At 33.5% G+C, this 24,811-nt stretch overlaps 1 protein-coding gene across 1 annotated transcript in view; it reads right to left on the reverse strand.

Moving 5' to 3' along the window:
- PTPRT (protein tyrosine phosphatase receptor type T) overlaps positions 1-24,811 on the reverse strand; it is a 437,694-nt gene that overhangs the window by 43,205 nt on the left and 369,678 nt on the right. The window contains exons 19-22 of the mRNA XM_032218597.1: positions 24,450-24,506; positions 18,359-18,546; positions 10,395-10,482; positions 292-368 (exon numbers count right to left, since the gene is read on the reverse strand). Of these exons, the coding sequence (XP_032074488.1) occupies positions 292-368; positions 10,395-10,482; positions 18,359-18,546; positions 24,450-24,506 (410 nt within the window). The remainder of the gene's footprint in view (positions 1-291; positions 369-10,394; positions 10,483-18,358; positions 18,547-24,449; positions 24,507-24,811) is intronic.

Consider the following 24,811-nt stretch of genomic DNA (forward strand, 5'->3'; position numbering starts at 1 on the left):
GGGGAAGAGTGTGATTTAGTAATTTACATCCCCTTGCTTGGCAAAGGCCTCAATTAAACCTGCAATTGGATCTAGCTCCATTTAAATTTACCATGACGCTCTAATTACTTCTAGGAAAATTTAGTGGAGTAGATGTTCATAAAGGTATTGGCTAGTGTATTGCTACGGTCTTCTGTCAAAATATAGTTATTTAAACCTAATGCAGCGTACTAAGTTAGATCACACCCAAAGAGAATTTGCTTTTCAAACAAACACCTCTCTGTGCAAAAAATATTTTCTTACAACACTTACATCAATATAATTTGCATTAATGTAATCTGAATGAGGATCTCCATCTAGTAACTGCAGTCTCACCCTGGAGTGATCATCTGTAATTAATTGGTAGAAAGCATTAATATTAAATAAAATAACATTAAACCAAAACAAATAGGAATGCAAAAATGTACAGTATACAAATGGAGAACACTTGGAAGAAGTTTTCGTGTCTAGGTTTCCATTTAAATGCACATAACATTGGTTCCAAATACCATGGCTAAAATATCCAGCAATATGTTGATTGTGTATTTTACTGTAAATTTTGATTTGTTAAAGCACTGCTTGAACTTAATGTAATCTGTACATGGTACAGGTTTTGTTCTATGGCATTTGTTGGACCATATTTTGAACCATTGCACAGGATAATATAAACCATACAAACCACACAGGTGCTAAAACATTGTCATTTAAAAATAAAAATAAAATGATGAGAGAGGCTTAGGTTTTCAGTGATATTTGGAGATTTGACTTTGATTTAATATTTCTGTTGTTAATTACCAAGATAGACACATAGTAGATATATATACAGTATAAATAGAATGGATGATTTGTGTTAGATGATACCTTCAGTATCTGTTTATTTTAAAATTCACTGACAGGGAATCAGCCATTAATCAACATACAGGTTTTAGTCTGACCTTTAGTCTTTGTTTAAAGACAAGGAACCAGGAGAATAGACTAATTAGAAAAGGAGATCCAGCCAATTTATGCTATTAGTTTTAAGTGTCATCTGCTCTTGCACAGAGCTCAGCCTTTTTGTTTTAATGTACATTTTCTGACAATACAACACTTAGGTAGACAGAACATGAATCAATTTCAACTGAATATGGGAAGGATTTTACAATGTAAATTTTAAGACCTATCTATTGGAATGATAGCAACAAAACACTTTTTCTACACCATAAAGTCCTGCAACAGTTATCCTTCTTAATATTCAGTTTTCTTATTAAGATTTTAAGCATTGTAAGAGTTATGAGTTGTTGGTTTCTATATGAATTTGTTTTGGTCACAAAAGTGAGAATAAAATAATCATTTGTTTATAAAACAAGCCTGTAAAATACTAATCATCAGAAGCCATGGAGTTGCAGTAGAATGCAGTATTGCAGGCTAATTCTGCCCACTGTCAGGAGTTTGATCCTGACCAGCTCAAGGTTGACTCAACTTGCCATCCTTCTGATGTCCGTAAAATGAGGACCCAGATTGCTTGGGCAATATGCTGACATTGTAAACCACTCAGAAAGGGCTGTAAAGCACTGTGGAGTAAATATATAAGTCTATATGCTATTGCTATTGCTATAATTTGAGGAGACAGCAAGATTCAGAAATATGTTGATAAGCTGGAACAATGGGCAGAAACCAGTAACATTAAGTTTAATAGATAAAAATGCAAACACAAACGTTTGGGGAGGAAAAAGCTAAGACATGAGTATATATAGGAGCAGACTGGGAAGTTCATGTGTAAAGAATCTAGATATTGTATTTGAGTTGAACACAAATCCTCTAAGTGATGCAGCTGCAGAAGAGCAAATACAATCTTAGCTGTATTAATAGAATTATAATGTCAAGATTGTCTCTATTCTGCAGACAACACTCAGAATATTGTATCTAGTTCTGGGCATTGTGTTAGAAAGAACACTGAGAAACTGCACATAATCATAAAAGTGTAACCAAGATGATAGGAAGCCAGCAAGGATTACAGTTGGAGATAATGTATTAGTTACAGTGTGTTTAATTTGGAGAAGACAAAACTATGGTAGTTATCTTCAAATATCTGAAGAATTGTTTGAAAATTCAGCGGAATTCTGAATTGTTCAGAATTGTTCCAAAAGATTGATAGTAAATCAGTTTCTATTACAAGAAATAATTTTTTACTAGCTGGTAAAATTAATTTTCAATATTTCTGCGTAACTATGATATAAAATGTCACCTGTAGACAGTGTTGGATCATTTTCCTCAATAAATAAATGAACAGGTGCAATGCTTTTTACTCATTTAATTGGGTCATTTGTATCAATTTTTAGGACTTGTGTAGAGAACAGATCACATTTTAGGTCATATGTATGCAGAAATATTGAAAATACAAAAGAGTTGACAAACTTTTAAGAATTATTGCATAATTCAGAGCAGTGGTCATTCAACAGTGGTTATTCACACTGCTGAAGAGAAGGCCCACACATTTGTCATTATCACACCAAAACTGTAAGCCTTGACATAGGTAACATTAATATATATTGAACAGGAGGATATAAGTTCATGTACATTTTGTATATTTATACAGATAGTCTGTGACTTACAACTGATTGCTTACAGCCATTTGAAATTACAATGGACTTAGAAAAAAGTTACTTATAACTGAACCTTGAAGGAATGATTGCTGCACCACCCGAGGTCACATGATCACATTTTGGGCACTTTGCAACTGGTTTGCATTTATGATCAGTTGCATCATATCTCATGGTCACATGATCACAGGTGCTGACATTTTTTGCAGGGTTTTTTTTGGCAAAAAAAATGGCAAAAAATGTCCATTGGATAAACTGGGTTTGCACATACAACCATGTGGTTTGCTTAACCACTGTCATTGTAGAATTGATTCAGGTTACTGATGCTCTGAGTTATGACCCCAATGACTTGCAATCAAAATTCAGGTCCTGACAAAGGTTTAAGTCCAGGACTACTTATATTTCTTCTTCCTAATAATTATTAATAATATTAGTTTTTAAAAATTAACTCTGGGTCATAATTTTGAAGAAATTATAACTGATTACTATGAAAATAGATTCATCTGTGTGAACTAAATGTGTGGTTTTACTGAGATTATACATTTTTTTGGGAAACTGCTTTGAGCATAATGTATTTATAGAAAATGCCATAGTTAACTTTATTACAAATAAATAGACCATGCAAAAACAAGCATCCATTTATGAAGTGATATAAATTGACAAAATAACCTCCAAACCTCCAAATACCAATTACTTCTTTGTTAGAAGAAATTATGGCAGCTACTTTGTGTCTACCAAGTGATGGCCACAGGTTTTTCATCTTTCTGCCTACAAGTCATCTTGAACACAGTAAGTTGTACATATCTCTCTGGATTCCAATCAGTTTGCAATATGTCAGATACTCTCATGCCAGGAAGTGCTATGAATTAGTAAAAATGTTAAATTATTACCTAATGGTTATAATTTCAATCTTAATTTCTTGGAAAGTATCAAAAACTAGTGGACTGATTTTCAACTACGTACAAAATAAAAGGCATACAATATAGTTGCCCACATTAAATGGAAATGGCATCTATAATTAATTTAAACAGGTGAGTGAATAAAATAATACTAAATCAAAGCATAGCAAAAAATCTCAGTACAAAAAAAAATATCAAAGGCATTCTGGGTTATCAGATTTGAATTAGTTCACTTTTGATTCAGTATTGCAGTGAATATAGCCACATACTTTCTGTTATATTTATGTTCTGAATTTAATAAGTTCAATACCTCCCCCACCCACCCCAAAATACCAGTGTTTACAAATAGTTGAAAAAGCACAATAAAACAATAACATAAAAATTACAATATAAATGGCACAGTGTTAGCATTTCCTTTCATTATCCCATGTGTCAGCAACACCATTATGTAACCTGCATTGGCTGGCAGACACTTTCTGAGTACAATTCAAGATGTTGGTCATTACTTGTAAAACCCTTCATGCCTATCACAATTGTTCCTGCTGACTTAATATATTCAAACTCCTGATCCTCTCTCTTGTCATTTTGGAGGACCAAATAAATATTCTATCTATGCCCATCCCACTTCTGGAACAGCATGAGTAGCATCCATACTCTGAAACAACTCTGAAAGGCTTACAAATCTAACTCTGTTTCAGGGACTTCAATGAATGTGGTTATGAGGCCCTCATTGTTTTTTTTTTTTTTTTTTACACTTACTGTTATAATATATGCTATTATTGTGGCTGGTTTTTTTTTTTTTTTAGCTTGGGCTCCCTGTTTTTTTATGTTTTACATTTTTAATATATATTTTTGTTAAATGTTTTTAAAAATTACCCAAGCTAATATGAAGTAAGAAAAAGGAAAAGAAAGAGAAATCAAAGAGAAGTCCAAAAAAGGAAAGAAAGAAAGAAAGAAAGAAAAAATCTGTAAAGTTTCCAATGTTCTGTGCAGCTGTTATTGCTATATTTATAACTTACTTGATGGGTACAAGATACCTCTCTGCTTTCTATAATATATTAAGTTTAATCATTATAAATCATAAGATCATTTTTTTTCTGTTTCATGCAAAACATCCATAAGGGGTTTCCAGTCAGCAATACATATAGTTACAGTCTTTTCTTTGATCAAAGAAATCAATTTTCACCAGCCATTCCTCCATTGTTGGTAATGCTGAATCTTTTCATCTTTGTGCACGCCAGGTTGTCATGTACAAAAACAAAGTTCTATGACTTTTTTTGGAACTATTTGTCCATCAATTTCAAAAGGAAAATCATTGCTTTCAATTGTATATTCAGATCCTCTGAATTACAGCATGTTCTTGAATTTAGAATTTTCTAGCTTTATTACATGTCCACCACAGGCGATAATCATCCCTTCTTGTTGTTCATAATTCCAGTTTGAAGTTGTTGTTTTCTACATTCTAGATAATATCTCATGTTACAAATACAAATCATACAGCATTTTATAAAAAAATATCTTTAATATTATAACATAAATGTAAATTTCCTTTCAACCACATATTTCCCCTTTGTACATCTGTATATTATAACCAAAATATTAAGTTCACTTTATCATGCAATGTTTCACTTGTTCTTCTTCCGTTTCAAATTTCAATAAAAGATGGTACATTTTAGTAGTTACATGTTCATTATTTGCACAGAGTTCCATTTTAAACTCAGCCTTAAAATGTTCAAAACCATGAATTATTTTATCTACTTTAAATCTTTCTAATAATTGTAAATAATAAAACACATGTACAATTATACCCTCCTGCCCCTCTGAGTTCTTGTCTTGATTTTGTTTTACATTTTTCTTGACAATATTCTCGCATCTGACAATAGGTTAGTCATTTTATTTGCTTATTATTCCTCATCTGTAATATGATTCTTGTTCTGAGAGCTGCAGAAGTGTTGTCAGGCATAATTTGGACTTTTCTATTATCAATATCTAACATAAGATTTTTAAAATTCATGTTGACCTTGACTGTCACTCAAATCTCAGGTTTGGTTCTTGTACATCCAAAAGCCTTCTATTTCTCAACAACATCCACTCTTTCATCCAGACCAGAAAGCAAGGTGTAAAATACAATTTCAAATTAGGCAAATCCAGGCCACTTATTTCTTTTCCATCTTACAACATCTTATATTAACTCATATATCATTCTGTTACTGGTGCATCAATTTCAATAAAAGTATTGTCTGAAACAAAAACATCATTCTAGATAAAACATTTATTTTTATCCCAGAAATTTTCCCCAACAATGATAGTTATATTTTACCACGTGTTACTATATCCTTTTTAAGCTTAATTCCATACCTTAACATAATTATTTTGAAATTAACACATGGTTCATATTTATCATAATGATACCCAAATATTTTACCATTTTCTCAGTCTTAAAACATGCTTTATTTATTGGTTCTCTTCTATTTTTTATTGTTTATTAATGTTAAAACTTATTGCTCTGCATTCTTTAATTTGTTCATTAATATTTCAAATCCCTTTAAAGCATCTCCCAGGATCAAAATCAAGGCATTTGCAAAAACCCTTAACTTCTAAGCTTCCTTTTTTTAATGTTTACTTCTATATTCCTCTCATCTTATCTTACATCTCCATTCAATATTTCCAGAAGAAAAAGAAACAAGAGAATGAGCAGTGGGCATCCCTGCCTTGTTCCTTTTGTATGTCGCAGTTCACTCCAAAATCCATAACTTCTAAAACTTTAAACAAAAAATCCCAATTCAAATGTCTGTGTCTAAGAAAAATCAGTACAACTTTTTTTTTTTATTATATTACTCCAAGTAAAACTCCACAAAATTACTGTCTCTCTATTAGACAGAAACATTTTAAACAATTTGTAGTTATTTACAATTCAACAAATAAATAATAAATGACATCAGTCTATAGCCTTCTGTAAAAGTCATATTTTGTCCCTCTCTAGGTATTAGTGTTATAGTGTTATTAGTGAACTCTTTCCAATTTTCTGGCAGGTTTCCTCTTGTAGGATAGAGTTCATTGTGTATTGCAAAGGTTGAAAAAAATCATTCTCAAAACATTTATAATTAGAAACTGATAATCCATCTGGTCTAAGAATCCTTCCTAATTTAATATTTTTATAGCTTCAGAAATTTCTTGTATTATACATAATCTCTCCTGAGTAAGTTTGTTTCTTAGATATTAATCTATTTTCTCTAGAGAGATGTCATTTCTTTTCGATAAAAGAAATGACATTATAATAATATAGATGAGATGCTTTTGCGTGACCACTTTGCCATTAACACCATATCTCCCTACTATAATTTCAATATAATTTTCTTTTCTTTTTTGTAATTGATATGCTACCCTCTTCTCAGGTTTATTTGCATGCTCATCTTTTTTTGCTTTACATAATTCATTTTTATTTCCATTTCTCTTACTGTTAACATACATAATTGCCATTGAAGATGTTTAATTTGTTAAGAGGCACTTGTCTTCTCTGAAGAATTCTTTAGTTATTTTTTTCTCTTTACCAAATCCAAAATAGCAGTCATGTTTTTCAATGTGCATTTGGAATTTGTACCCAGACTCTATTAGAGTGGGCAGTCATAAATAATAACAGTAAAATAGACAAAATAATAGAAAACAAAGATACTAAATTACTCTGGGACTTGAGAATTCAAACAGACAAGCACCTGCCACATAAAGTCTTAGCAATTGTTGAGAAGAAAAACAAAAAGGCCTGGACATGATAGTACCCGGAGACAGCAGAATAGAAAGACAAAATCTGGAGAAAATCACAAGATACAAAGACCCGCAATTCCAAAATATTTGGAGCATCATTTGAATACCACCAGCACTGACAAAATCACTACAAGTCAATTGCAAAATTCAGATTTACTAGCTGCAGCTTACTTCCTGTGACCATACATTTAATACCATTAAACAACATCTGCCTACTCCAGGTCCTTGGGAAGGACTTGGCAGGTGGACAAAAAAGCCAAATCTAGTCTAACCATGTTGCTGCCTGCCACCAAGCACAACAATGCCCCCCCCCCAACAATCATTGTTATGCAGAGGAAAATCATTCTCAATTGCCTCTTACAAGGTGGGTAGCCATTATACTTCCAATCCTCCAAAGGATTCTCAGACAGTCCTACCTTCACGTCATCTTTAGTATTAATCTGTCTTTGGATGGAGGATTGTTTCAAACAAAGTCCTCTGCACATTTTTTTTTAAATCTAAGAAATGCCATTAGTTGCTTTCTTAATTCAAATCAACAATTGTTCCAGGAGAAAAATACATTATCTTGTCATCATTTTCCAGTTCTTCATTCATAAGCTGACATGTCTATTTTGTCATTCATTTTAACAGTGGTTAAGCTTCTCCTTTTCTTGAACAATGCTTCAACTTTGTAAACACTCTTCCTAAAGGTTAACATCTTTTTAATCAGTTTGATATTGCTTTCTTGGCACTTTCTAGCCACCTACCTTGTGCTCAATGTTCTATGCCCCATTAACACACTTAATAAATAAATTACCATTCTTCCTTTGTGCTATTATAAAACTTTGCATATATAGCCTGGATTCAATTTATTTTAATTTATGTGAACTAGTAGCTGCATTGTGATTTAAGTCAGGAAGCTAGGTTGCATTTGTATCCTTAAAACACATTACATGAGCCTTTAAAGCATTTTAAAAGCATTATCATTTCTGCAGCTATTTTGAACTGAAATGGAAAAGGTGTTTTTGAATGTGATTATCTGAGGCATCTATTTGCACTTCCTTAAAGAGAATCCAATTTATTGGTTCACCTAGGAGCCACATAGTTCTAGAAGAATACATACTGAGTTAAGAAGCACTAAGCTCACTATACCCTACATGAAACTCCAGTTTTAAAAAGTGTGGCTTTTTAGGGATACATCAATAACAGAATAACAGAGTTGGAAGAGACCTTGGAGGTCTTCTAGTCCAACCCACTCCTCAGCAGGAATCCCTATGCCATTTGAATAGTTGTCCAATCTCTTCTTAAAAACTTCCAATGTTGGAGCGCCCACAACTTCTAGGAGCAAGTCATTCCACTGATTAATTGTTCTAACTGCCAATAAATTTCTCCTTAGTTTTAGGTTGCTTCTCTCCTTGGTTAGTTTCCATCCATTGCTTCTTGCTCTGCCCTCAGGTGTTTTGGAGAATAGTCTGACTCCCTCTTCTCTATGGCAACCTCTGAGATATTGGAACATGTCTACCTTAGTCCTTCTTTTCATTAAACTAGACATATCCAATTCCAGCAGTTATTCTTTATATGTTTTAGCTCCAGTCCCCTTACTACACCATCAACAGGTACAGCAACTGTGTCCAAATCCTCCCCAAAACATTTCCACTTTGAATTAAAGTAAATCTGCATGCTGTTGTATTATATATATATTATGCTGTTATTTAACATTATATTATTATATTTTATTTAGAAAATTAGTGAACATAAAATTACAGTACAATCTTATACATGTTCTATTCTGACTAAATTCTAACTTCTGAAAGATTTTTTCACACATGTAGGTAGGGCAATGCTTTCTAGAGATATCATAGGATTTGTGACATTTAGAACAAGTACATGAATGATCTTTCTTTAATTCATTTTCTAAAGTCCCAACTAAAGTTTATCAATTGTCCAAAGTCACAACTTAACAACACAGAGCAATCATGAAAATCTAGTTGTCATGCTACTGGTAATATTGCAACACAAATATTGGTTTCACTCTGCAATCCAAAACAATGAGAACATATACATAGAAGTCTCTCAAATGTGGTAGGCCTGTTTTTTTTTTCAATTGCAGGGATAGTTTTTAGTGAGCTGTTCTATACCAGCTGGTTTATGTACTGAGATCGATAGATAAGTCCTGTTTACGATTCCTTCTTTGTATATGGACTAGTTAATTTATCTAGGGTCTTCTTGGTGATAGTACCCCATCTGTGGAATTTGCTTACCTGCAGGTAATACCATACCTTATACATTTAAATGAATCTCGTCAGTGGTAGGCTGCTGCGTGGTGGCACGGTTTCGGACGAGCCTCTAGCTTTGATCGCTGGCTGGGCCTGCCCACCTGCCCTTGTGCTAAGCTATCCATTTATAACTAACTTTCTGGCTCGTTCCTTCCACCCTCGCTGCCCAGCTAGGTTCGCACTGCCCCTGCTTTACTCACCAGAGCTGTCTGAGTTGATTACCTGCTTCTTTTAAGCTCTGTTTGACTCCCAAAGGGGTGTGCGTGAGCAATGCTATTGCACGTGCGTGCACACGCTCACAACCAGCAAACCACTTGTGAACGTAAATTCAGCCCATCTCTGAATCTTACATATAAAGATTCACTGTTTATCTTTTATCTATCATATAGAGCACATCAGAGGTTCATCACTCTTTAATCTCTCTCTGCCTGCACTACTGAAGCAGGTAGCCAGCAGCTAACCCAACTTCTGTATGTTCTGTAAAACATGTGGAGATAACACTATGTCCCAAATAGCAAAATTCATTAATTGCATTTTGCCCTGGGGAAAATAGGTTCCTGACCAACAAAGAGCCATAGGCTCATCTGGGAAAAGAGGTAAAAGAAGACACCTGTTTTCCCAGGTGTCTTCAATGTATGAGAATGCCAGGCCCTCACCCCCAAAAAGGAGATTTTTGTCACTGAGGCCAATGTAAATCTATACAAAGAACAATAAATCAATGAAAAAATTGGGGAAGGGGGAAACACTAACACAGAAGCTGTTATTAAGCTGAAATGTTCCAAAGACTAGGAAGTTATTCTTTGTTACAGTTATGCTCTTATACATATAAGATGCTTACAGATACACACAGGAAGTTCAGTTCAGTTTGAATTTGCACCTACAGGAGATGATGTTGCCATATCTATTCTTATTGCGGTTTTCATCTTCTTTGGCGGTGTCCCAAGATGCTGTCTGCCCTTCAGGTAGAGCCTGCAAATTAAAGAATGGAATATTTATAAAATAGGGAAGACCTTCAGGGGATTTTTTAACTTAATGAAGTAGCGGGCGGGAGAGAGGCAGCATATAATTTAGCACTCTGCCAAGACGACTGCTTTCTGAGGAAAACGACAATGAACACTAATGAAGATCCCATTAGTATCCTATGACTTATGTAACTTATAAATGGCTATACTAATGTAATTGGAACAAAAACAATTAAGGATTTTGCTTATTTTTGCACATTTTTGATTTAAAATAATATATATTACCTTTACTGATTATAGGGAGTCTGGGCGGGTATTGTTATTGTTATCATTATGATGCCATCTCTAACACAGAGATAAGATGTTATCTCTCTCATGTCCCTATGAAATATTAGGATACATATATGGCATTTAAACTGAGACCAAAAGCTGTGCTATAAATAAAAGAATAAAAGCCCTTAGTAGTATAGGAGTTTCCATATAATTCTCCCATTATAAACATACAGTTGCATACATACAGAGTGCATATAAACATGCACACATCAAGTATATGTGGGGATAAATTTAACTCTCTTTTGCAAGCTTTCATATAGTAGTCTATTCAATCAGGTTTGGGGCTTTTCATAAAGCAACCTGGGATAATTCACATGCATTGACAGGCTTAGAAAACTTAGAACAAGTGTTGATGTTGGGAATGGCAACAATATGAAAGGAGAAGAAGCTGTAATAAACTCTTGTTGGAATATCTTCACAACCCAAGTTCTGTCTTTTTTCAGTGATAATCCCCCACCCCCAATTATATATTCAGCATTGTCTGGAATATTAAATATATAATAGATTTTGAGTTGGCATTAGCTTACCATTCCCAGATAAGAAATATAGCCTATAATCATGAATGGTAGCCAAAAAATGTTATGTGAAACCCATAATTACAATACTTTCTAATACATAATTACACACTTTCTATTGTTAACTAATATACAGTCCATAGACACCCAGATCTGATAACATAGCTTCTTTGGTTGTGATGTTGTGAGTTATTCTAATATACCATATATTACAGTAATGGTGTGACATTATAATTCTTTTATTAAAAAAGACAAAACTTTCCAGACTACAGTTTATAAAAGTTCCGTGAAGCAGTAATTCCAGAATGCACTTTGGATGATTTTCTTGGTAAAATGGGTAATAAATGAGAGGTAGCTCAATCTTTATGTTTATGAAATAATGTTTCATCAAATGGGAAGATCTTTGATCACACCTCATTTTGCTGTACAAAGTGCTATCTAATAGCAGCTAATGTTCTTACTGGGGAAAAAATATAAGGAAATAAGTAATTGAAATAAGGCATTTTTCTTCATCAAAGACAAGATGTACATTTGTATCTTGTTTCAATAAATAATAATTTAGTTGCTGCAACAAACAAACAAAAAAATAAATAAAACCCCCATTTTTCCATTTTATTCATGGTAAATTTGAAATCTCCAAAATAATATCAGAGCACAGCTTCGAATAAATACATTTTTATTCTAAAAGAAGTGAATTTAATCTGTATATGGGACATACTAGAAAAAGCTGATAACTCTGATTTTATAACCAAATTTATAATTTTGATATATGAAATTGCCACTATTTTTTAGAAGCCAATGTATTAAGTTTACCACATTTTTCATTAAGCATTCTTTTTAGTACATTGGAGGAGTTTTGTAGACTTAGCATATCGTGATTTGAGCAAGGCATTTGACATTCTCATTAGCAAGTTAATTGTGGCTTACAGGAGATGACAATTATGTAGATATGTAAACAGCTTGAAAAATGGTGTTAGTGTTTTCTCATCAAACAGTGAGTCACCTTTGGGAGATGGATAACCATATAAATAATTTAAGTAAAAAAAATGAATAAATTGAATGCAGGCATGAAGAAAAATGTCAGAAGGCTTAGTCCTAGTTTCTGATTCTTCAATATTAAATTGCTGTATAAGGCAGAGGTCTTCCCAGAAATCTGGGAGTCGAAGTCCACAAGTCTTAAAGTTGCCAAGTTTGGGGACCCCTGGTATAAGGCAATAATATAAAAACAGACTTTATAGGTTAGGGAAATGGTAGAAAGACCACAAATTGATATTGATATTTAAAAGGTACAAATGTAGAGCCAAAGATGAAAGTCCAGAACTGTAAGACTGCTTTTTAATAGGTTCCCCCCAAAAGGGAAGATCAATGAACCAGCAGCCTAAAAACAGCTGGAAAATGCAATGAGAGGAAAAAGAAAAAGCAAACCACAACTATTCAAATCTTTTTTGTTTCAATCTTCTCCAAATCACCTCCAGAAAAGTGTCACTTAGAAATTTTTAGTATTATACACAGTAGATAATCACACATGGCTGTTTAAAATTGTAGTAGTGATTCATGTTCTTGACTACATTCTCTTTCTCCCTAAGTGTACAAGTGTTCAAAGAATCACAGACTTGGAAGGTGCCAAAGGCTTTGAAAATTCATCTCTACAATAAAACACCCTTTTATATAAGTAGAATATTACCAGAGTCAGTATTCATTCGACAGATAGCTCTTTACAGGAAGGAGTACATTTTTGAAAATATCATCTCATTTGAAGTGTTGCTGAATTACCAAGTCTACCAACTCTTGACTTGATCATTTCATTCTGTTGCCTTTAAGGGTATTTTCAACCTAAACCTCACTAATCACATTGGAATAGTATTGAGGATTACAGCTATAGAGGTGATGTAATTTAATAGACCAGATAGGTGAAAGAAGAAAAATGTATTTTGCTACAGTTCATCCAAGGAAGAGGAAGGAATGCAGGAAAAGCGAACCCTGAGCCTGTTCAATTTGGATTATGTCCCCCTTTAAGCAGCCCCATGGTCTCAATCCAGGAGTATCTTAAAATTTCTTTTGCAGTCATTGAGCCACCTCTGATCACCACCAGAAAAAATAGTGACTTTTTTTTCTGTTTTGTCATGGAAAATAAATCAGTAGATATATATTATTAGTTTAGTCTATATTTTGACTCACGGATTTTCAAAGTATAACACAATATACAAGTAGTTCTTGACTTACGACCACAATCGAGCCCAAAATGTCTGTTGCTAAGCAAAACAAGTATTGAGTTTTGTCCCATTTTATGACCTTTCTTGCCACAGTTGGTAAGTGATCACTGTAATTGTTAATTGTTACATAGTTGTTAGGTGAATCTGGCTTCCCTGTTGACAACCTAGTCAGAAGCTTGCAAAAGTATGACCAGAGGACATTGCAACTGTCATAAATATGAATCAGTTGTCAAATGTCTGGATTTTGATCATGGAGATGCTGCAATGGGTGTAAAGGGAAAATGGCCATAAGTCACTTTTTTCAGTGCCACTGTATTTTCAAAGTGTCACTAAACAAACTGTTATAAATTGAGAACTATCTATATAAATTTGTAGACCACATCAATTTCCCTTTCACTCTTCCTAAAACAAAAACAGAGCAAAAAATCAGAAAACCTTATTTTTATATTTGCCATCCACACAAAAATGAAGAACAATTGCAAGGCAGAAAATACTACCAACCTTGTGAGAAAAATCTTTTAAAATTTTGTTTAGTGTAATTTTACTAATGATCCTGTTGCTTGTCTTTCAAAGATTTTTATCTTGAAAGGAGGAATATAATTAAATGTAATCCGTATAGGTGTAATAAAATAGCCATTATAAATTTCCTAGCTTTCAAAAGCAAAAGAAAAAAGGGATATTGAAATGTCCCTTGGTGGCAAACTTATTAACATGGCAAAGAAAATGAATATAGACTAATGTTTTCATTGATATTTTTTTTAGGTTTGCAGCCTTTAAAATAACATGAAACAAAATATGACCTTGCGTGTAAAAGCATCAAAGTGCTAAGATTAGTGGAGATATAATTTTAAATGCCGTACGCTGCCAGAAACTGAAAATTAAATCTGGCTCTTACTTACATTAAGCATTTCAGCAACTTTATCTGAGGTTATCAGAGTAAGAGTAATTCAGTTCTTCACAGCCCATTAACACTCCATAAGGCATCTTATCTATACTTTACAAAGCTGCTTAGCACATGTCATAAAGGGCCATAATGTCTGGAGAAGGCCATATTTATTAACTATAAAGGCTAAATTATTTTTTTTACATATATATATACCATAAATATTTGTGAATTTTAGATGCCAAAATGGGTTCTCTCTGTTTTTTAGAAACTATATATCCTATATATACTCATGGATAAGCCCATCTGCCAATAAAAAGACCCTTGAATTTTTAACCTGAAAAATGCATATTGCAGGCTATTTGGGTTAAAATTTGAATCCTGAATTTTATCCATGGATTAGCTTATTTGCATGTATACATACTGTAGTATATTGTATACTTTTTTCAAACCATATTCAAATATGTCATACTGAGTCAGTCTGCTCCTGCAATAGTGTGCTCCCACTGAAAAATATTACACACACACACACACACACACACACACACACACACAGCAAAATATCAAGTACCCATTCAACAACTGTGTCCACTATACTTATAAAGAATGTGCACTTTAATCCTACATTGGAATGGAAAACCTAATTCCTAGAAATGCTCTGGCTCTTTTAATTTATGTTAAATATAGCAGATATGGAACAGTGATTAAAATGATAAATGGGCAAGAATAATGTGATATTTCAAGGTAACAAAGTAAAAAGAGTTGGAAGGGATCTTGGAGGTCTTCTAGTACAAACCCCTGCTCAAGCAGAAGACCCTGTACCATTTCAAACAAATCTCTTCTTAAAGAGATTTAAATATTTTCTGTCTTCTGGTTAGGACCTTGTGACTCTTTGAGTGTTTAAGGCTGCCGACACTTGTGTTAGAGGAAGAAGAAAGGAGCCAGAAACTCAAAATTATATTTTTGACAGGCATAATACCATAATTAATTTTAACAGAGCTGTAATTTCTAAGGTGATTTGTGTTTACTTTGTGTATGAAATAGCTGTCCTTTGATATGCTGGAAAGACTGATCAATATTACTTTGTAGTGTCAAGGTTTAATGATCTGTTCAGAAATGGGCTAAGCAATTCTTTATGATGTCTTTCTGCCTCCCACCCCTTTTGTTTCTTTTTATGTCTATTAATGACCAGCATAACCATAACTTTTTCTCATCTTATATTACTAGGCAATTTGTTCTTACCTTCAGTGACAGTTTTTGGAGGCTTGAAAGATAGCAAAAGTGATGGAGTTTCTTTTCCCCCATATGTGTTTACTCTGTCTTAAATTTTCCTAAGGTCAGCTTTTAATTTCTCTTTCAATAAAATAGTAGATACATTTCATAAGCCTTGAAAACTAGATTTTTCCAAACCTGGTATATTTAAACCACCACAGATACCATTGGGGAGAAAGCAGATTTGTCTCTATTATGATTTTTTCTTTAAAAAATAGTCAATGTTTTAAAGTTAAAGTAAAGGTATATGGTTATCTATAGTAATTCAGATACAGGTTCTATTTATACAGATAGGCTATTTTAGCACATATTTCAACTGTACGGAACAGTTGGCTTGACTTTCGTGATATTTTTCCTCCATTAAACATTATTTTGTATTTGCGTTCAGTTACTGGATCTTGAGTATTATTTGCCCACTGTTTCTGCAAAGGTATCAGATCTAAGTAACATTTCAGCAAAAAAAAAAAAAAAAGAGAGACCAAGTAAATAGGGGTACAATTAATTAAAGAACAAAGGCAATTACAGGAACATGTTTTCAAGATGGCCAAAACTGTGTCATAATGGTTATATTCCAGGTATCAATGATAAGTGAATCATTACTTACCCTATACTGTTGAATTTCTCTAATAGCACTTTGAAAGTGATATTCACCAAATACCTAACCTCCCAGTCTCCTCATACCTTAAGGTCATCAGGATGAAATTTCATCCACTGAGAATTAAGAAAACAATGTAACAAGTAGCCAATGGCAGTTTCAAGTTCAGCAGTGATGTATGATACGTGAAGCATACATCAGCAGTGATGTATGATACGTGAAGCACTACTGAAGTAGGTCATATTGGTAGTAACAATAATGAGTAAACATTGGCCTTTCACATAGTATGGTAATATTTAGAGAGGTATTTGATTGGTGGCTTTGTGAGAAATTAAAATGTCTATCACTACTAATTAAACATGTGGCCAGGAATATACAACTTGATCCCACTTGGATGCTCAAGTGGAGCAGATGCCCAACAATAGTGTCTGGTTTAAACCGAAGATCATCAGTACAGGTACTTGCTTTTTAATTATATTCCACAAATTTCACTTTAACTACTGGATTGAGCTAGGAAAGATGAAATAATCTTTAGGACAGAATTCTACTCTTTTAACTTCATAATCTAAAAAAAATCTCTGGCATACCAGGTTTCCTTGATAAGCTGCTTGGCTTGACACTCAAATCTAGAAGTGCTATTTCACTTTTCAGCTCTAAAATCCAATGCAATTTGAAATACAATTTACATGAACAAAATTATTCCAATAGTTTAAGGTTCTTTCAGAAAAGAACCTCATGCCAAAATATAGAAGAGTGTCAGACTTGAGTGGTGACACCTTGCCATCAGAAGAGCTGTTAGCTGCTACAGACACTCAGAAGGTGGTCAAAGTTGTTTCTTTCCCCCCTTTATTTAATGAGTCTGATCTTTAGACTAGCTCTTAAAATATTGCAATAATTTTATATGCTTTATATCACAATTTAAGGGGAAATTTTATTGCATTCTGTTGCATGTAAGAATTTTTGAGAAATATTTGTTTAAATACCTTTAGTTCCTAAAAATAATAATTAATGATAATAATACAGCCTCTGGTGGGTTTATGTTAGTAAAACAAACATTATTTTGCAAGGTATAATTAAACCATTAAAAATAGAAATATAACAGGAGTTATAGACAGGAGTGATGACGATCAACATAAAGTGGTCTAAATGTGCCAATGCTAATCCTGATACATTGCGGAGGGGAGGTTATTCCAATCCATATAACAAGTGTCCCTGCAAAGAATTCTTATTAGATGACATTTCCACAAGCCATACATGAACAACAGGAAAACTAGAATAGTGGAGACTAGTGTCTCAAAGGTGCCTTTTCAAAAGGAAACTAGACTTTGTTTTTCCTTGGATACATTTCCTCAAGGAAAGGATAATATAGTCTTTTTAGCAGTTCCAAGAAGGTTCCACCTCTATTTGGTGACCCTGAGGATGTAGCTAAATCTCCAAGTGGCCTCAATGACTCTCAGAAAAAGTGGTAATGACCAGATGACTGTTAGGAATATAAATCCTTCCATTCTCTACCATTCAACCAGAATTGAAGAAGTTTCTTGGATGAGAAGCGAAATGTCTTCAAGGAAAAACAAAGCCAAGTTGCCTTTTGAAAAAGCATCTTTAGGACAACCATGACCTGGATCACTGAGCAACTCCATAGACTGAAGACTAGGATAATAGAGGACATCTTTAAGTTAACTTAGTCCTGAGCTGTTGAATGCTATTAACAGGTGGCCCAGCAGCAGACAGGCATATTTTTCAGCACAAATATAATAGCTGTACCATCAAACCAATAGCTGCTGCATATGAACTAGTTATACTCTTTGAAATAGACCAAACGTCAGTTTCTCATAAACTCCATTTTTTTTTATTTTGGCAATGTACAAATGTGTAAATGACAGGAGCTCTGCAACAGAAAAAGGACTGCAACAAGGACTCAGGAAGAAAGAGAAGAAAAACCATGATCAGTAACACATAAAATAGTTTCTTAACTATTGAAATACTTCTTCAATCAGGAGTTACTCTGATTTTCCAGTAGCTTTAATCTCAACCGTTTTCTGTTTACTCAAGTGAGTGAATATTCATCTCACCTCATACTCCTCTTTAAATCCATAGCCCTGTCCCCGTTTCATCTGAGTGATGTGTTGCAACAAGTCGGCCACTCGGATTGCTGGCTGGAACTGTCCCCTGGGATAGGACATTTCCACTGGGTCACAGCTTCGATAGGGATGGGTCTGGATTGTCAGGGTCGGTTGAGTCATCTCCCCATGGCTATTGTCTGTTTTAAAGATAGGGAGGCAAAACAAACTTTCACCTAGCTGTTATTTGCGCATTCCTTTTCTTTCCCACAGGAATTAATTTCTCCCCAGAGGTGAAATAAAGGACTGTAAAACCATCTATTCCCAATGCCACCAGGTAATGCTGAAGAAAAAAAACCCACATACACACACACAGAAGCAACAAAGTCATGAAATGGTTTTGTCAACAGCAGGAAGAATATCACTTTTTGAAGCACTTTCATGCACTCAGAAGTGTTTTTTTCATGCGATCTAGACACATTAAATAGTCCCCCACCCTGTTCTGTTCTACCTACTGCTTTCTGAACTGAAGGGAAGGAATATAACACAGAGAAGTAATATCGACTTTCCCCAGTTATTTTTTCCATCTTTATTTTTTTTGCCAGCAGAAACAAGAGGGTGCCAGTGCTATTTTACAGCCTGTAGGTGAACTGATGTATGAATAAAGAGCTTTGATAGATTGCCAGTTTATGCTTTGTCTAACTGAAGATACACCTCAGTAAAAGAGATACAGATTTACATACATTTTTTTTCATATATTATGATGAGAAAATAATAAAGCAATATATCTCATAAGAGTAGGGACTTTGTGATTTACTGTTTATTCCATTTGTTAATACTAACTCTTCAGAGACCCTGCTCTCCTGTTAGTTCTGAATTCTGGAATTACTTTAAGGATCTTTTCCAACTTGGACGCTTAGAGCATGGCCTGGCAATATTTATTTTTCTACTTTGCTCCTTCTTCAAGCATTCTTGAGCATTCTCAAGTTGAGTAAATCTGTTTGGTTTATTTATTCATTATCATGGAAGCAAATCACATGAGTAGCAGTGAATGGGAATTGTGGCAATCAATACAGAACAGGGCTTGGCGATGGGAACAGTAAATTTCATACTAGGATATTTTTGTCCTGACTCAAGAGTGGTGTGAACAGCACTTGGGGAAAGAGGGGGACTGCAAAGTAGAATGTGACTATTTTAAGGATCAGTACTAAGGCAGGGTTAATTATTAAGTATTTCAATAAGATAACTAATATATGCAAAATCTCTTTTTCCTATTTTCTCAGATCAACTAGCTAAATGGAAATGCTAGGGATTCCAACATCAGCTGTTTCTTTAATTTGTACATGGATTCAAATCTCATTTTTTCTTCTTAAATTGAATCAGTTTGGGTGAGGTCTCACTGGTCCTTTACACATTATAAAAAGTAGAGTAATACTTGTGTCTTTTTATGTTTTAGAGCAGTAAAAGAAGATGAAACTGTTTTTCGGAAGAGGAGCAGGAGTGTAATTCTTCACTGAAAATCTCTAGTCAATCTTATATCTGATGTATATTTATGTATGTGAGTATATATGTGTGTGTGTGTATTTGTATATGTTTTATTCTTAAAGCTATACAATACAATTTTAATCTTCCTTTCTAACATTTCTACTCACATTTTTATATGTCCTGAATTAGTAAAGGATGATAGGATGGAGAGAATAAAAGAAAAAAGAAAAGAAAAGACAGTAAGACCTGAGAGTTAAACTATATGTGTTATGGAATAAATAGGTAGAATAATTGTGATGTTTCCTCTCTTTCTCTTTTATTGTTCTATAGCTATCATGGAAGGGAAAGATAGGTCAATTGCCATTTATGCTCCTGAATATATTTTTCCCAGCCATTATTATCTAAATTAAGCTGGATAATTAAAGGACAGAAAACTTCCTCTGAAAAGAAAGTTAGGGCCTCAAATATAAAAGGTGCAGCACTACAGTTTTCAGAATTTAATCAGCAATGCAAATATATGTGTGTGTGTGTAGTAATGAATATATATATATATATATATATGTATGTATGTATGTATGTATGTGTATGTATATGTATATGTATATATATGTATGTATGTATGTATGTATGTATGTATGTATATAGTAATGAATATATATATATATATATATATATATATATATATATATATATATATATATATATATATATATATATATATTCAGCTGATAAGGAGGAGACCTGTGGCTTGATGGCTAAGACGTTTGCCTAAGATGCAATATACCACAGGTTCGAATCCCAGTAAGGGTGTGGCTAGCTGATGAGAGCTAAATAGCTTGAAATAGATCTATACTAGTCTCCCTTTATTTATTTATCAGCACAAATAAAAACACACACACACACACATATATATATTCATATATGTACATCCATTGCTATTGGTAACAAAGGAGTAGGAAACTAAGCACTTATTTATTCAATTAACAAGTCTAACATCATTGCTAATGATAATGACTCTGAACAGAGGGGATTTTCAAGGCTTATTAGTTTTCCAGGCTGGATTTACTTTCTCAATTCATCTTTCTTTATCCTATTTCCCATTAACTCATTTTAATAGAGAAGGAGATATCTTTATAACTATACCATACCCACTGGACTTACTATCCTTAATTTTCCACCATTGTGCTAAAATGCATCTGTTTTACAACTGGCTTCTCCATAGTCTGTACATTTTTTATGAATTTCGTTTTAAAACATTGAAAGCTATCATTACAAGAGGGAACTATCAAAAATAATATGTAGATTTACTAAAGCATATTCAAAGCCACTGGATAAATCATTATTCAAAATTACTCAATTTAACACGTTCAAGGGCATTACTATTTCCCATGCCTAGATTAAATGTTCTTTTGGTCGCTGTCACTTTTTTTCCAGTTTTATAGAGGGGGGGATTGCTAGGTGGTTCATTCTGGGAAATAAAGTCCACACATTTTAAAGTTTGGAAAACACTGCTTTACTTTTTATCATTGGCCAAACAGTTATTCTTGCAGCAGTATTTTAAGCAACATTAAAAAAGAAAAGAAAAAAGAAATAGATGATGACAATCTGAATTAGCTATTAAAAATCTATTATAAATATCTATAAGAATATAAATATGACATCTTATATTCAACATAAATGGCAGTACACTGGCTTATGGATCTTACAGTGAATTACTGTTTCTGCTTAAACTGTTTTGTTAAATATAAAAAAAAAATCATTTTCCAAATTTTTGCTGTTTTAACTTGTGCTACTATAAGTGATGTTGGAATGTTGTAAATAAGTACTATTTCCAAGTAACACAAAAACCTTTCTCCAAGCAACATTCAAACATTTTAAAATGTAATAAGGATACTAAATTATTTCCCAATGAATAGAGAAGAATATGTCTGGATCATTTGCTGCAGAGAAAATCTGAATATGGATCTTTCATTCTCAGCCAAATTTTTTACACTGGTTCTAAATAATCACTTTCTGGTATTATAAGTGAAAGTGGATTCCCTGTTTTGTAAAGTAAACAGGAACAAAACATAGTAAAGCATATATAAACTTACACTGTGACTCTGGACAGTATATGAGCAAAATGAGCATTGGTTTTGCTATTAACAGCCTATCATCTGATCTTATATAAATTACAGACTCCAATCACCTTTACAGTTTTTAAAAAGGAACCCAAATTTTTAACTTTTCACAAGATAATATAAATCTGGTAAGATTAGAAGTGCAGAAGCATGACAACAGTAAGATTAAAGTATGTTCAGATAATTCAAGTTCTGCCAAAAAAAAGTGTGTGTTGAATATAAACAGCAAGTTATATTTTGGAACTCTCCATTAATTGTTACAGCTCATTCTGATTTTAATATGATAAGCCTATCATATCCATTTATATTTTTATTCTGTTAGTCTTGGCAAGTGTGTAACATGAGAAGACATCCTTTCCACAAAATAAATTATTTTTGAAGTGATGTTTACAATGGATTTAATTATGCACACATCCAAACTCACTCTTCTGAAATAAAAGGTTGTCATTTATTTGACATTTCCTAAGCAAAGTTCCAGAATATCTCATATTACTTTTTGTGTTATCCTAGTTGTAAAGAAAACACTTATAAAATTGGCTTCCCAATTGTCTTTCTTTTCATTTAGCTATTAAATGATAAATTGTTTACTTCATGGTAAATAATTGGTCATAGTTCCTGATCGTGGTAATATGGTAATGTAAAATAATTCCTCCCTTGCGAAGGGGATAGGGAAGATCAGCTATTACTGATTTAATATAATGCAGGGTTTTATTTGTTTCTTTTACCAAAAATATTGATAGCTAATTAATTAATTAAGCGCTCAAACTAGTGAGAACTTGCTTTTTGAGGCAGTTGATGAATAAAAGGGGCAATCTAATATTAAATTAGTATATAAAGGAAACAAAGTAGAATTTCATTTTTTGCTCAATCCCATATGAACAATTCGTTTCTGAGAAAATACCATCCTTCTGTTTATGTTTCCTGGCTTCCATTCTGCTATGGGTTATTTGCTCACCTTTAGACTGAAAGTGTAATATAGTTTATTTGTCACCACTCTTTTTACGTCTCTGGCATCTGGACATGAACACAATTGTCAAAATCAACAAGAAAGTAACATGATTCTATGAGCTAATTTTATGTTGCCAATTTAATTTTGTAACATCCTTCACAAACTCATTTCATTCTGCATTTGGCTTCCTGCTATATATTCATTTTCAGGTTTTATCATTTAGTTTGTCAGTTTCTGAGCTGTGTTTGTGTATTATGGTATTCTCCAGGTAGAATGTTCTTTTTATTTAAAATAGGCAATTTATTTTATTATTCTTCATGATTTTCTTTCTAGACCTTATATCAAATGGACTATGGAATAGTTAATATCCTATCCCATCCATCCCATCCCATTGCTTTGTGTTTGTGTGTTGTGATTTGCGTTATCTGCCTAGGAGGAATTTAGATCACAGGAAGAACAGAAAGGTTAAGGAAGGATGATGGATAGAGAGCACAGAGTGGCAGAAGCAGAATTTCTTACTTTGAATATAAATCCTTCTTTAATATGTATATAGCATATTTAATCAAATTCAGAATTAAAGCTTGAATCATTCTGAATTGAATCCTGTAATTGAATCTGTTTCTCGTGTATCCATTATTAAGTGTGCTTGTGTGGTGCCTGAGAAGGGATAAAATGTGTTTGTCTTTATGGCTTCTCCCAAGTCAGCTTAGGTCCACTTTCGAAGTCCCACTTCAAGATTCAAATCCACATAAATCAGGAATATTATAGCAAAGAGCATAGAATTACTCAATTATCCTGAGGCTGTGGAATAGTCTTCCCTTTGAGGTGTATAATAAATTAGAAGAGCTACAAAATATGACTTGTTCACTAGAATTGGCCTTCTTTCAGATTTTCAGATTTTTTTTGGCATATCTTTGCCACTGAGTATAATCAAAGCTATATGTGAGTCCTGTGGATTTATAGAAGGTAGTCTGATTATGAAAAAAGTGTAATAATAAAACTCTGGTAATATTTAGCAGGGAAGTTATTCAAAATGATTTCCTTCTCCCCCCCCCCCCAAAAAAGAAGTCAAGTGCTAATTTACATATACTGTAAATATTGCTTTGATACATATATTGTTGGAAACAAGTCCCCCCTGAAAAATCAATAATGAAAATAGAATTTTAGAAAATATCCTGACTATCTATGCCTTGGAGGTCTTCTTCAATGCCTAGCAATGGAGAAAACCACTGTCCAACAGCAGCATCTTATGCACTGATCTCTTGTGATAGATTATTCTTGTCTTGATTGTTCTACCGGTACTTATACAGGTCAAGGGTAGGTTGCTGCCGGCATTACTGCCAGTTCGGTGTGCGGAAAAATACTCTGTGCATGTGCGTATTTGCAAATATATAGATCTGTGCATGCACAGAACCAAAAATCAAGATGGCACCCCGTAGGAGAACTGGTTCAGATGCCTGGCAGGCCTGGGTCGCTGCCGGTAACAGTGACCCAGGCCACCAAACCACTACCGTTTCAGCTTAACTGATCCAAACTGGTAGCAACCCACCACTGATGCAGGTGCCAGAAAGGAGTGCTAAATTTATAATGCTTCTTGACAGCACAGCTTTCAATGTTCAATCAAAAATCCACGTTCCCTCCATCTTAACATAATGTCTTTCCATGGATTAAAATAGACCGTTTCAGAAGCCTTTTTTCTGTCCTTTCCTTTCAAAGCCAAACTGTCTTCTTCCCAACTGGATATATCTTAACAAGCAATCTGAGGTTCCTAAGGAACTTTCATAGCTTAACTTGGTATTCTAACATTCTGACAATCATCTTTTTCTTTTACTATTCTCTCAGCTGTGAGTATGGTGTATCCACAATGTCCTATGGCTTAGTTCTGTCACACTTTCTTTAGTCCTGCATGAC

This window comes from Thamnophis elegans, chromosome 5, assembly GCF_009769535.1.
Source record: "Thamnophis elegans isolate rThaEle1 chromosome 5, rThaEle1.pri, whole genome shotgun sequence".
Taxonomy (NCBI): domain Eukaryota; kingdom Metazoa; phylum Chordata; class Lepidosauria; order Squamata; family Colubridae; genus Thamnophis; species Thamnophis elegans.